The following is a 12,597-nucleotide window of genomic DNA, read 5'->3' on the forward strand; positions in this document are numbered from 1 at the left end:
ATGTGTCACATGACCTCATGAGCCCCCTCATTTGAAACACAACTTAGTGAAAAGCCAACTCCCACGACCAGAAATGGCTAGTAACAAAGTACTTAATTACGACTGGCAGTACTTGTAACTAGTTACTTTTTACTTGTACATTTAAGCTATAATTTGTACTTAGTAACAAAGTACTACTACTACTACTACTACTACTTATCATTTCTAAAGCGCTACTAGGCGTACACAGCGCTGTACACTTGAACATGAAGAAACAGTCCCTGCTCGACAGAGCTTACAATCTAATTAGGACAGACAAACAGGACAAACAAGAGATAAGGAAATATTAAAGTGAGGATGATAAAATAAGGGTTCTGAACAAGTGAACAAGGGTTAGGAGTTAAAAGCAGCATCAAAAAGGTGGGCTTTTAGCTTAGATTTGAAGACGGCTAGACATGGAGCATGACGTACCGGCTCAGGAAGTCTATTCCAGGCATATGGTGCAGCAAGATAAAAGGAACGGAGTCTAGAGTTAGTGGTGGAGGAGAAGGGTGCAGATAAGAGAGATTTACCCAGTGAACAGAGTTCCCGGGGAGGAATGTAGGGAGAGATGAGAGTGGAGAGGTACTGAGGAGCTACAGAGTGAGTGCACTTATAGGTCAATAAGAGGAGTTTGAACTGTATGCGGAAACGGATAGGAAGCCAGTGAAGTGACTTGAGGAGAGGGCTAATATGAGCATAACGACCCTGGTGGAATATTAGTCGTGCAGCAGAATTTTGAACAGATTGAAGAGGAGAGAGATGGCTAAGTGGGAGACCTGTGAGAAGCAAGTTGCAATAGTCTAAGCCGAGCGAGAGGTGATAAGAGCGTGGATGAGGGTTCTGGTAGTGTGCTCAGAAAGGAAAGAGCGAATTTTGCTGATATTATAGAGAAAGAAACGACAGGTTTTAGCAGTCTGTTGAATATGTGCAGAGAAGGAGAGGGAGGAGTTGAAGATGACCCCAAGGTTACGAGCTGATGAGACAGGAAGGATGAGTGTTATCCACAGAAATAGAGAATGGGGGAGGAGGAGAGGTTGGTTTAGGGGGAAAGTTAAGAAGCTCAGTCTTGGTCATGTTTAGTTTCAGAGGGCGCTGAGACATCCAGGCAGCAATGTCAGACAGGCAGGCTGATACTTTGGCCTGGGTTTCAGCTGAGATTTCTGATGTGGAGAGGTAGATCTGGGAGTCATCAGCATAAAGATGATACTGAAAACCATGGGATGAGATCAGAGTACCAAGGTAAGAAGTATAGATGGAGAAGAGAAGAGGTCCCAGGACAGATCCCTGAGGTACACCAACTGACAGTGGGATAGATGTAGAAGAGGATCCACTAGAGTATGCACTAAAGGTATGCTGGGAGAGATAAGAAGAAAACCAGGAAAGAACAGAGCCCTGAAATCCAAGTGAGGACAGCGTATCAAGGAGCAGGCTGTGATCAACAGTGTCAAAAGCAGCAGATAGATCGAGAAGGATGAGGATAGAATAGAGACCTTTGGATCTGGCTAGGAACAGATCATTGGAGACTTTAGCAAGTGTTGTTTCAGTTGAATGAAGGGGGCGAAAGCCAGATTGAAGTGGATCAAGAATAGCTTGAGATGAAAGAAAGTCAAGGCAACGACGGTGAACAGCACATTCAAGGATCTTGGATAGGAAAGGGAGGAGGGAGATGGGGCGATAGTTGGAAGGACAGGTAGGGCCCAATGAAGGTTTTTAAAGGAGTGGTGTGACTACGGCATGTTTGAAGGCATCAGGAACAGTCGAAGTGGACAGTGAAAGATTTAGGATATGACAGACAAATAGGATGAAAGTAGGAGAGATAGTGTTAAGTAGATGGGTGGGAATAGGATCAGAGGAACAGGTAGTTTCGAGGAGGAAAGAACACATTTGGAAAGTAATTTAAAAACCCCCCACAGTATTTTCCATCACTCTGCATTTCCCCCTCTACAGGATTTCCAAGTGATGTCAGATGCAACTTGCAGCTGATTGGCCTGAACTTCCGAGACCTGGCTCTCTGCAGTGCCATTACTGTGTCCTGCAGCAGGTCTGCCTCCTCTGATGTACACTTACTACTACTAATCATTTCTATAGTGCTACTAGACGTACGCAGCGCAGGAAGCACTAGTGGCGCTCCAGACAGCTGGGTCCTGGGAGTGAGACTGTGCTGCAGGCTGCAGTGGATGGGAGGGGGAGAGAGAAATTAGGTAAGACTGGATGGGTAGGGAGGAAGACAGAGTGACAGAGAGAAGGCACAATACTGGATAAAAGGGGAGGGAGAAACAGATGCTATGGACTGGGGGAGGGAGAAATTGGACAAGAAATTACGAAAGACTGGATGGGAGGGGAAGGAGAGAGAGAGAGTGACAGAGAGATAGGACAATACTGGATAAAAGGTGGGGGGGGGGGGGGGGAGAGTGAGAGAAATTGGGCAAGACTGGATAAGTAGGAGTCAACTTTTCAAATTATTGGGGACACTAAACCCAATAGAAGTTACCCCTTCCTGGTCACACAGGGTTTGCTCAATATTGGGAGCTGGAACAGATCAGTGTTGGAGTTGGTTATAGTGGAAGAGGTGAAGACAGAAGATAAAAAAAAAAAAAATGACACATGAACAGGAGAACCTTGGAAAGAAAGTTAAAAGACAGGAGAGCAGTAACCAGAGATTGAGACCAACAAAATTAGGCAAATTAAATGGCCAGACAACAAAGACAGAAAAAAACCCCATTTTCATTTAGGATAAAGCAATACGGTAGTGGTATTAGTCCACTTTAAAAGTTAATAAATATAAAGAAAAGAAAAAAAATAAGGTGACACTTTTATATTGGACTATATAAAACATTTTTACTAGCTTTCGGAGATCAAAACCTATTTCTTCAGGTCGGGACACTATATTGCTGTAATAGTATAATTGTCCTGACTTAAGGAAGGAGGTTTTCGCTTCCAAAAATTACTAAAAAATGTAGAAAGTTAGTCCAATAAAAATGTATCACTTATTGTCTGTTCTTGTTTTATTTATTATTTTTTAATGTAGCAATTGGAATATGTCAGCTTTTTAAATTTACATCTGCTCTCTTTATATTTTGCACATTACAAAGGGACATATCTCTGTTTCTTTGGTTGTGCTCCATATGCAGAGTTTGTCTTCTTGGGGGTTCAGTTTAATTTTTGTCTACATATTTCTATGTTAATTTGCGGTTACTTATTCTATACTTGATGAGGGGCTACCTCTGTTCATGTGTGAAAAAGGCCGGGTATTGTGTTAGAATCAAGTGTCTGTGTAGAACTTGTCTGTACTAATCCAGCTCATTTTGTTTTCCAATCTGTATATTAATGTTCTTCTGCCCACTGCAATGCTCGGGGTGTTTCTTTTATTGGAAGGACCTTGTGTGACACCCTGGAAGTTTGCTTGTAAATATGCTAGATTCAGTGGCCCAACTTGCTTCATTATGTTTGAAGAAAGTACTTTTACTTTTTACTTAAGTACTTGTAAAAAGTAACAAACCCATCTCTGCCCAATACACGCTGAAAAAGAAGAGAATAGCACACATCCCTGCAATATACCAAACTGCAAACTGTGCCAACACATTTCACAGGATCCCACAGTCACTCACATGGAAAAAAAACAACACTCAGCATCAGGGAATCCTTCACATGCTCATCCTCAAATGTAGTATACATCATTCAAAGCAAAATGTGTAAAGAAGGATGGTATATTGGAGCAACAAGCCCAATGCTAAAGATGAGAATTGATTTACATAGACGTCATATTAAAACATCACAGTGCCCTCTGTGGGACAGCACTTTACAAAACCAGAACAGTGTATAAATAATTTTATGGTAAGAATACTAAAAGGAAAGTTGAAGACAATCCAGTAACGTAAGACCTTTGAAGTCAAAATTATGAAATATTTTGACACCCACTAGACAGGATTTAGCAAAGATCTAGGCTTTCTATCTCACTATAAATCATAAAATTCTACTCCTTTGTTAGGGTTATCATATGTCCAGGTTTCCCTGGCCTTGTCCTCTTTTTGAGGGCACTGTCGGGAGTTCGGGTGGGTTTCCCACTTTTCATTATTGGTCCAGATTTCCCAGTTCGGTCACATGACCTGCACAGCAACAGCACGGTCAAGGCTGGCGCAACTTCCTTCCTGCCACTCTGCGTTTAAAATTTGTATTTTACCTCATAGTTGTTGTGGTGGCGGCGGCGGCAGTGAAAGCAGCAAGCTCGCCTCCAGCCTTCCCTTCCCTTTCAGTGTCCTGCCCTCCTCTAATGTAATTTCCTGTTTCTGCAAGGGCAGGACACTGAGAGGGAAGGAGGCGAGCCTGCTTTCACAGCCGCTGCTGTCGCCGCGACTTCAGGTAAAAGATTTAAACGCTGGGCGGCAGGAAGGAAAAGGGGAATGTTGTGGGAGAAGAAGGCGGGCAGGTGGTGCTGGGGTTGGAACTGGACCTTGGGGGCTGAAAAGGAGGGCAGGTGGGGGCTGGGGCAAGTCGCTGGACATGGATGGGAGGGCAGGGGAGAGAGGAGAGACCACTGGATGTGGATGGGAGGAAAAGGCAGAGGAGAATCACTGGACATGGGTGGGAGGGGAGAGAGGAGAAATTGCTGGACATGGAGGGGAGGGCAAGGGCGAGAGGAGAATTGCTGGACTTGGATGGATGGAGGGGGCAGGAGAGAGAGGAGATTGCTAGATATGGATGGAGGAGAGGGCAGGGGAGAGATGAGAGTTGCACAAGGATGGAGGAGAAATGCTGAACATGGAGGAGAAATGCTGGACATGGATGGAAGGAAGGGAATGAAATAAAAGTGGGAGGGCGACCAAGGATTCCAAAGACTGAAAGGATATATAATAATAAAGATGTTTATTGAGGTATAAAGACGACACAATGTCGTGTTTCAGCCGTTAGGCCTGCATCAGGAGGGAATGCACATGGATGGAGGGGAGAGAGGAGAAATTCTGAACACGGAAGGGAGGGAAGAGAGGAAGGATATGGATGGAGGGAAGAGAGGAGAAATTCTGGACATGGATGGAGGGAAGGGAAGACAGAGGAAATAGATGCACATGGATGGAGAAGAAATGCTGGACATGGCTGGAAGGAAGGCAAGACAGAGGAGGAGATGCATGGATGGAGGGGAGAGAGGAGAAATTCTGGACATGGAGGGGAGGAAAGAAAGAAAGGAGATGAACATGGATGGAGGGAAAGGGTGAGAGGAGAAATGCTGGACCTGGATGGAGGAGAGGGAAGTCAGGAGGACATGCACATGGATGGAGGGGAGAGAGGAGAAATACTGGACATGGATGGAGTGATGAGAGGAGAAATGCTGGACATGGATGGAGGGGAGGGAAGAGAGAGGAAGTGAGATGAACATGGATGGAGGGGAGGAGAGAGGAGAAATGCTGGACATGGATGGAGGAGAAGGAAGAGAGAGGAAGGAGTATGGATGTAAGGGAGGGAAGAAAGAGGAAGGAGATGCATACTGATGGAGAGGAGGGAAAGAAAAAAACAGGAGAAAAACTACACATGGGTGGAGAATATAGGCAAAAGCTGGATCCACTCTATACTCTATCCTCCTCCAGTCAAGGCTGCAGAGGGCCCAGCTTTTACCAATGGATGTAGGGCAAGAAATGAAGAAGAAAGGAGGAAAATAAAGAAATAAATGGAAAGGAAGCCCTGGAAACGGAGTTAAGGGAACAGATAGAGAGTAGCAGAATCTGAGAGTGGGACCAACATGATCAGAAAAACAAAGTCACCAGACAACAAAGATAGAAAAACATATTTTAATGTTAGTGTTTGTAATATGTCCAATTTGAGAACTGACATCTGCTGCCTTATTTTGCAATATACAGCAATGTGTTTCTTTCAGTTTTTCTGGTATTGTGCTGCATGCTGAATCTAGCTTCTTAGATTTCAGGTTAATTTTTGAAGAATTTGAAGAGGTGCTATCTCTATTCTGCACGTGTGACTGCAAGGCCAAGTGTCAAGCAGCGGCCTCACGAGACTTCGGCAGAAGTCTTGAATGGTCACTCTCAGCAGCCATGTTGAATTGGCGCCGGTACGGGAAGCAACAAGACAGTCTGCAGCCACTCTGGGAAGGAAAGAGGGGGCACTAGACCACCAGGGCAATACAGTAAGGGGAGGGGAGGATAGGACACCCTTAGTGGGCGTGACAGGGGTGAGGGTGTGGTGGGGGTGGGGGAGCAAATATGGTAAGTCTACTCCTTTGTCAACCTGTTATCTATCATCCATCTGTCCTTGTCTCTCATCCACCCCAACGTCTTCCTGTGAGACTGTCAGTGGAAGGCGTTTGTGTTTCACTTATTTATGCTTATTTCTGATCTGAAGAAGGGTTTTACCTTCAAAAACTAATGAAATAATGTACTGTTAATTTAATAACAAACAGTATCCTATTATTTTCTTGTCTCTTTATGAGCTTTAAAAGTGGACCTAGCGCAGGTACCAGCCTGTCATCAGATAGCCAAGACCTGTCGCTTCTTCCTCTTTAACATCAGCAAAATTCGCCCTTTCCTCTCTGAACACACCACCCGAACTCTCGTCCACGCTCTCATTACCTCTCGCCTGGACTACTGCAACTTACTCCTCACCGGCCTCCCACTTAGCCATCTATCCCCCCTTCAGTCTGTTCAGAACTCTGCTGCACGTCTCATATTCCGCCAGAACCGATATACTCATATCACCCCTCTCCTCAGGTCACTTCACTGGCTTCCGATCAGATACCGCATTCAATTCAAGCTTCTCCTTCTTACCTACAAATGCACTCAGTCTGCTGCCCCTCACTACCTCTCTACCCTCATCTCCCCTTACGTTCCCGCCCGTAACCTCCGTTCACAGGATAAATCCCTCCTCTCAGTACCCTTCTCCACCACCGCCAACTCCAGGCTCCGCTCATTCTGCCTCGCCTCACCCTATGCTTGGAACAACCTTCCTGAGCCCTTACGCCAAGCCCCCTCCCTGCCCGTCTTCAAGTCTTTGCTTAAAGCCCACCTCTTCAATGCTGCGTTCGGCACCTAACCCTTACCGTTCGGTGAATCCAGACTGCCCCAATTTGACTGCCCCTATCGGACCGACCGTTCACTTGTCTATTAGATTGTAAGCTCTTTGAGCAGGGACTGTCTCTCTGTTAAATTGTACAGCGCTGTGTAACCCTAGTAGCGCTCTAGAAATGTTAAGTAGTAGTAGTAGTACTATGCATTGGAGCCCAGTCACCAATATTGAGAAAATTCCTTGTATGTGTCCAGGGAGGGGTCATTTCCATTGGGCTTAGCACCCCCAATACATTTTGAAAAGTTGGCTCCTATGGGAGGAGGATTCACTTCTCAATCTGTTGCATCTTGTTGCTTTGCTCAAGGCTGACACAACTGTTAGGGGGGGGGGGGGAGGGAGGGCAAAGCTACTTAAAGTTGAAAGAGGGATAAACTACAAACAAGCTTTGCCCTCCCCCTCATGTCTAGGCAGTTGCCTATGATGGCAGCATCCAAAGGCTGAGTGGAAAAGTAAGTCCTGACAATAGAACGTGACTATTTAAAAGCAGGTAGGTTGGCAGTGCCCATAGGAGCTAACTTTTGAAAATGATGGGGGGGGGGGGGCTAAGCCCCCTCCCTGGACACATACAAGGCATTTGGCGCCTTTGGCCATGTTTGAGGGCTAAAGGGCTGAAAGTTTACCTCAGATGCTTCGCGCCCGCCACCACCGCTTGACAACGGCCGTCTCTTGGTATGTATGCTAATGAGCTAGAGTGTCAGTCCAATCGGTGGCGCCTTGTTCTTGGCCGCAACCAATGGCTGCAGGACGCTGTGACTCACTATATATAAGGAGAGCCTTTGCCATAAAAGGAAATGTTGTATCTCTTTATATGGCTGAAAATAGTGCTGACGCAGTCCGTCCTCGGTATTCTTCCGCCACTGCCTGGCTGTCAATTGTAGAGAAGATGTGGTGGCGCGGAGGGTTTCTTAGCTCAACGCTCGCTTGGCTGCCGGCTGGCTGGCTCGCGCACTAGCAGCGGCTGTAGGTATTGAGGTGAGGGAGTCGGCCGGCGGGCGGGGAGTCGTTAGGTAGCAGCGGAGGAGCGCGAGAGCCGCCACGCGCTGTGGTAGCAACAGTAGCAGCGGTGAGCGCGTGAGGGAGGGTTGGTTGGTGGCTGGCGCGAGCCCGGGCGGGAGAGAGAAAGCGGCCGAGCCCCGGGGGCTGAGCGTCGGTCGTGTCCATGGCGGCTCCGTGCTGACGGACGGACGGACGGGAGGGACTGTGTGCGGAATGTTACCGAGCCAGGCCGGGGCCTCCGCCGGGAACGGAACCGGCCTGAGCCGGGGTTCGCTGGGAGGCGGCGGCCTGTCCCGTCGGGCTGGCGGCGCGGGGCAACGGACGGGAAACGGTCCGGGCTTCGCCGGCTCCGCGCTGCTCTCCGGGCCCGGCCGCTGTTATGAGCGGGAGGCGACGGCCTTGTACAGCGGCTCGGAGCCGGACTCGGACTCGGTGGAGGAGGAGGAGGTGCTGCTGGAGCGGCGCGTAGCCAAGAGGCCGCTGGCCGAGCTGGAGCTGGGCATGGGGGCGACGGAGAGCGGGGCCGGAGCCGCAGGATACCCGGCCGTCACCGCCGCAGTGTCCGGAGCCAAACCCGGCAAGAAAACCCGCGGCCGCGTCAAGATCAAGATGGAGTTTATCGATAACAAACTGCGGAGATACACGACCTTCAGCAAGAGGAAAACCGGCATCATGAAGAAGGTGAGCCCGAGAACCCCCGGCCCTCCATAGGCATCAACTCCCCTGCCATAGTAGCCACAGGCAATGTGGAAGGTTGCCACCCTAGTAGCCCCACGGCCTCTCTCCTTCAGCACCCCGTGTCCCTCATCAACTCCCCTGCCGTAGTAGCCTAGGGCAATGTGGAAGGTTCCCACCCTAGTAGCCCCACGGCCTCTCTCCTTCCAAGCTCAGCACCCCGTGTTCCTCATCAACTCCCCTGCCATAGTAGCCACAGCCAATGTGGAAGGTTGCCACCCTAGTAGCCCCACGGCCTCTCTCCTTCAGCACCCCGTGTCCCTCATCATCTCCCCTGCCATAGTAGCCACAGCCAATGTGGAAGGTTGCCACCCTAGTAGCCCCACGGCCTCTCTCCTTCAGCACCCCGTGTCCCCCATCAACTCCCCTGCCGTAGTAGCCTAGGGCAATGTGGAAGGTTGCCACCCTAGTAGCCCCAGGGCCTCTCTCCTTCCAAGCTCAGCACCCTGTGTCCCTCCATCTCCCCTGCCATAGTAGCCACAGCCAATGTGGAAGGTTGCCACCCTAGTAGCCCCACGGCCTCTCTCCTTCAGCACCCCGTGTCCCTCATCATCTCCCCTGCCATAGTAGCCACAGCCAATGTGGAAGGTTGCCACCCTAGTAGCCCCACGGCCTCTCTCCTTCAGCACCCCGTGTCCCCCATCAACTCCCCTGCCGTAGTAGCCTAGGGCAATGTGGAAGGTTGCCACCCTAGTAGCCCCACGGCCTCTCTCCTTCAGCACCCCGTGTCCCTCATCATCTCCCCTGCCATAGTAGCCACAGGCAATGTGGAAGGTTGCCACCCTAGTAGCCCCACAGCCTCTCTCCTTCAGCACCCCGTGTCCCTCATCAACTCCCCTGCCGTAGTAGCCTAGGGCAATGTGGAAGGTTGCCTACCTAGTAGCCCCACGGCCTCTCTCCTTCCAAGCTCAGCACCCCGTGTCCCTCATCATCTCCCCTGCCATAGTAGCCTAGGGCAATGTGGAAGGTTGCCTACCTAGTAGCCCTATGGCCTCTCTCCTTCCAAGCTCAGCACCCCGTGTCCCTCATCATCTCCCCTGCCGTAGTAGCCTAGGGCAATGTGGAAGGTTGCCTACCTAGTAGCCCCACGGCCTCTCTCCTTCCAAACTCAGCACCCCGTGTCCCTCATCATCTCCCCTGCCATAGTAGCCACAGCCAATGTGGAAGGTTGCCACCCTAGTAGCCCCACGGCCTCTCTCCTTCAGCACCCCGTGTCCCTCATCAACTCCCCTGCCGTAGTAGCCTAGGGCAATGTGGAAGGTTGCCTACCTAGTAGCCCCACGGCCTCTCTCCTTCCAAACTCAGCACCCCGTGTCCCTCATCATCTCCCCTGCCATAGTAGCCACAGCCAATGTGGAAGGTTGCCACCCTAGTAGCCCCACGGCCTCTCTCCTTCAGCACCCCGTGTCCCTCATCAACTCCCCTGCCGTAGTAGCCTAGGGCAATGTGGAAGGTTGCCTAACTAGTAGCCCCACGGCCTCTCTCCTTCCAAGCTCAGCACCCCGTGTCTCTTATCAACTCCCCTGCTATAGTAGCCACAGGCAATGTGGAAGGTTGCCACCCTAGTAGCCCCACGGCCTCTCTCCTTCAGCACCCCGTATCCCTCATCAACACTCCTGCCGTAGTAGCCTAGGGCAATGTGGAAGGTTGCCTACCTAGTAGCCCCACGGCCTCTCTCCTTCCAAGCTCAGCACCCCGTGTCCCTCATCATCTCCCCTGCCATAGTAGCCACAGCCAATGTGGAAGGTTGCCACCCTAGTAGCCCCACGGCCTCTCTCCTTCAGCACCCCGTGTCCCTCATCTCCCCTGCCATAGTAGCCACAGCCAATGTGGAAGGTTGCCACCCTAGTAGCCCCACGGCCTCTCTCCTTCAGCACCCCGTGTCCCTCATCAACTCCCCTGCCGTAGTAGCCTAGGGCAATGTGGAAGGTTGCCTACCTAGTAGCCCCACGGCCTCTCTCCTTCCAAGCTCAGCACCCCGTGTCCCTCATCTCCCCTGCCATAGTAGCCACAGCCAATGTGGAAGGTTGCCACCCTAGTAGCCCCACGGCCTCTCTCTCCTTGTCGGGTTGCTGCTTTCTGCACCAGCCCTACCTAAGCAATTCCTCCCTCGCTCCCACCAGTCCCCAAACATCAAATACCCCTGCTGCTGCCCCAACAACTAATGCCCACAACACACTATACTTGAAGGTAAGAGCCAGACTATCCCGCTAGGCTTAGAAAAGGGGTTAGGGGGAAAAGGATAGAGGCCTTGCAGAAACTTCACTTTCTTTTCTCTTTCACGCACCCTTCATATCGGTGTCACTGCTCAGGTACAAGACAGCTGATTTTAACATGGCACTAATTTGGATGCTTATGGATATATAGCATGCGGTAGGGTTTTTTTTTTTTTTTTTTCTAACAGTAACTCTGTTATATTGCAGGATCTACCCAGGAGGCTTTTTGTGTTAAAACTATGCGCTAAAACGTACATAAGTAATGCCATGCTGGGAAAAGACCAAAGGTCCATCGAGCCCAGCATCCTGTCCCCGACAGCGGCCAATCCAGGTCAGGGGCACCTGGCAAGCTACCCAAACGTACAAACATTTTATACAAGTTATTCCTAAAATTGTGGATTTTTCCCAAGTCCATTTAGTAGCGGTCTACGGACTTGTCCTTTAGGAAACCGTCCAATCCCTTTTTAAACTCTGCCAAGCTAACCGCCTTCACTACGTTCTCCGGCAACGAATTCCAGAGTTTAATTACATGTTGGGTGAAGAAAATTTTTCTCTGATTTGTTTTAAATTTACTACACTGTAGTTTCATCGCATGCTCCCTAGTCCTAGTATTTTTGGAAAGCGTGAACAGACGCTTGACATCCACCAGTTCCATTCCACTCATTATTTTATGTACCTCTATCATGTCTCCCCTCAGCCGTCTCTTCTCCAAGCTGAAAAGCCCTAGCCTCCTTAGTCTTTCTTCATAGGGAAGTCGTCCCATCCCCGCTATCATTTTAGTTGCCCTTCACTGCACCTTTTCCAATTCTACTATATCTTTCTTGAGATGCGGCAACCAGAATTGAACACAATACTCAAGGTGCGGTCGCACCACGGAGTGATACAATGGCATTATAACATCCTCACACCTGTTTTCCATACCTTTCCTAATAATACCCAACATTCTATTCGCTTTCCGAGTCGCAGCAGCACACTGAGCAGAAGGTTTCAGTGTATTATCGACGACACCCAGATCACTTTCTCGGTCCGTAACTCCTAATGTGGAACCTTGAATGACGTAGCTTTATGGTTTCCTAATACAAGGGTAAAAAGAGAACGTTTTCCCTAATGTCACTAAAAAAAATGCAATAATGAGAGCACACCAGAAATATGCACTACACTAGTAGTATTATTATTATTTGTATAGCGCTACCAGACGCACGCAGCGCTGAACACCTGACACAGAGACAGTCCCTGCTCGATAGAGCTTACAATCTAAAAAATACAGACAGACAAGACAATTAAGGGCGAGTGTTTTCTATTACCTGCCTAGTCAAAAGTGAAATACATATTCATCACATAATGTCCAAATCCCTCAATATAACCTCTCCGACTGTAGTTGGGGCAACAGTTTAGATGATCTCCTCTACTTCAGGTTTTCTTATGTTATCTTAGTGTTCTGTTTTCCATTTAAAATGAAGCATCAAGTAGTTGCAGTTATTGATCTACTCCTCCCCATATCTGCAAGGTAGGGCCTTTTTCTGTTCTCCAGTGACAATCCATTGCCATTTTGGCTGCAAGAATT

The 12,597-nt window shown here is 49.1% G+C and overlaps 1 protein-coding gene across 2 annotated transcripts in view; it reads left to right on the forward strand.

The window, feature by feature from the left end:
• The first annotated feature begins 7,969 nt into the window (after positions 1 to 7,969).
• Positions 7,970 to 12,597, forward strand: part of SRF (serum response factor) — a 157,211-nt gene continuing 152,583 nt past the window's right edge. For both annotated transcript variants that reach the window (XM_030195700.1, XM_030195701.1), the window contains exon 1: positions 7,970 to 8,763. In XM_030195700.1, coding sequence (XP_030051560.1) covers positions 8,296 to 8,763 — 468 coding nt within the window. In that variant the 5' untranslated portion in view covers positions 7,970 to 8,295. The remainder of the gene's footprint in view (positions 8,764 to 12,597) is intronic.

Source organism: Microcaecilia unicolor, chromosome 3 (assembly GCF_901765095.1).
Source record: "Microcaecilia unicolor chromosome 3, aMicUni1.1, whole genome shotgun sequence".
Classification (NCBI taxonomy): domain Eukaryota; kingdom Metazoa; phylum Chordata; class Amphibia; order Gymnophiona; family Siphonopidae; genus Microcaecilia; species Microcaecilia unicolor.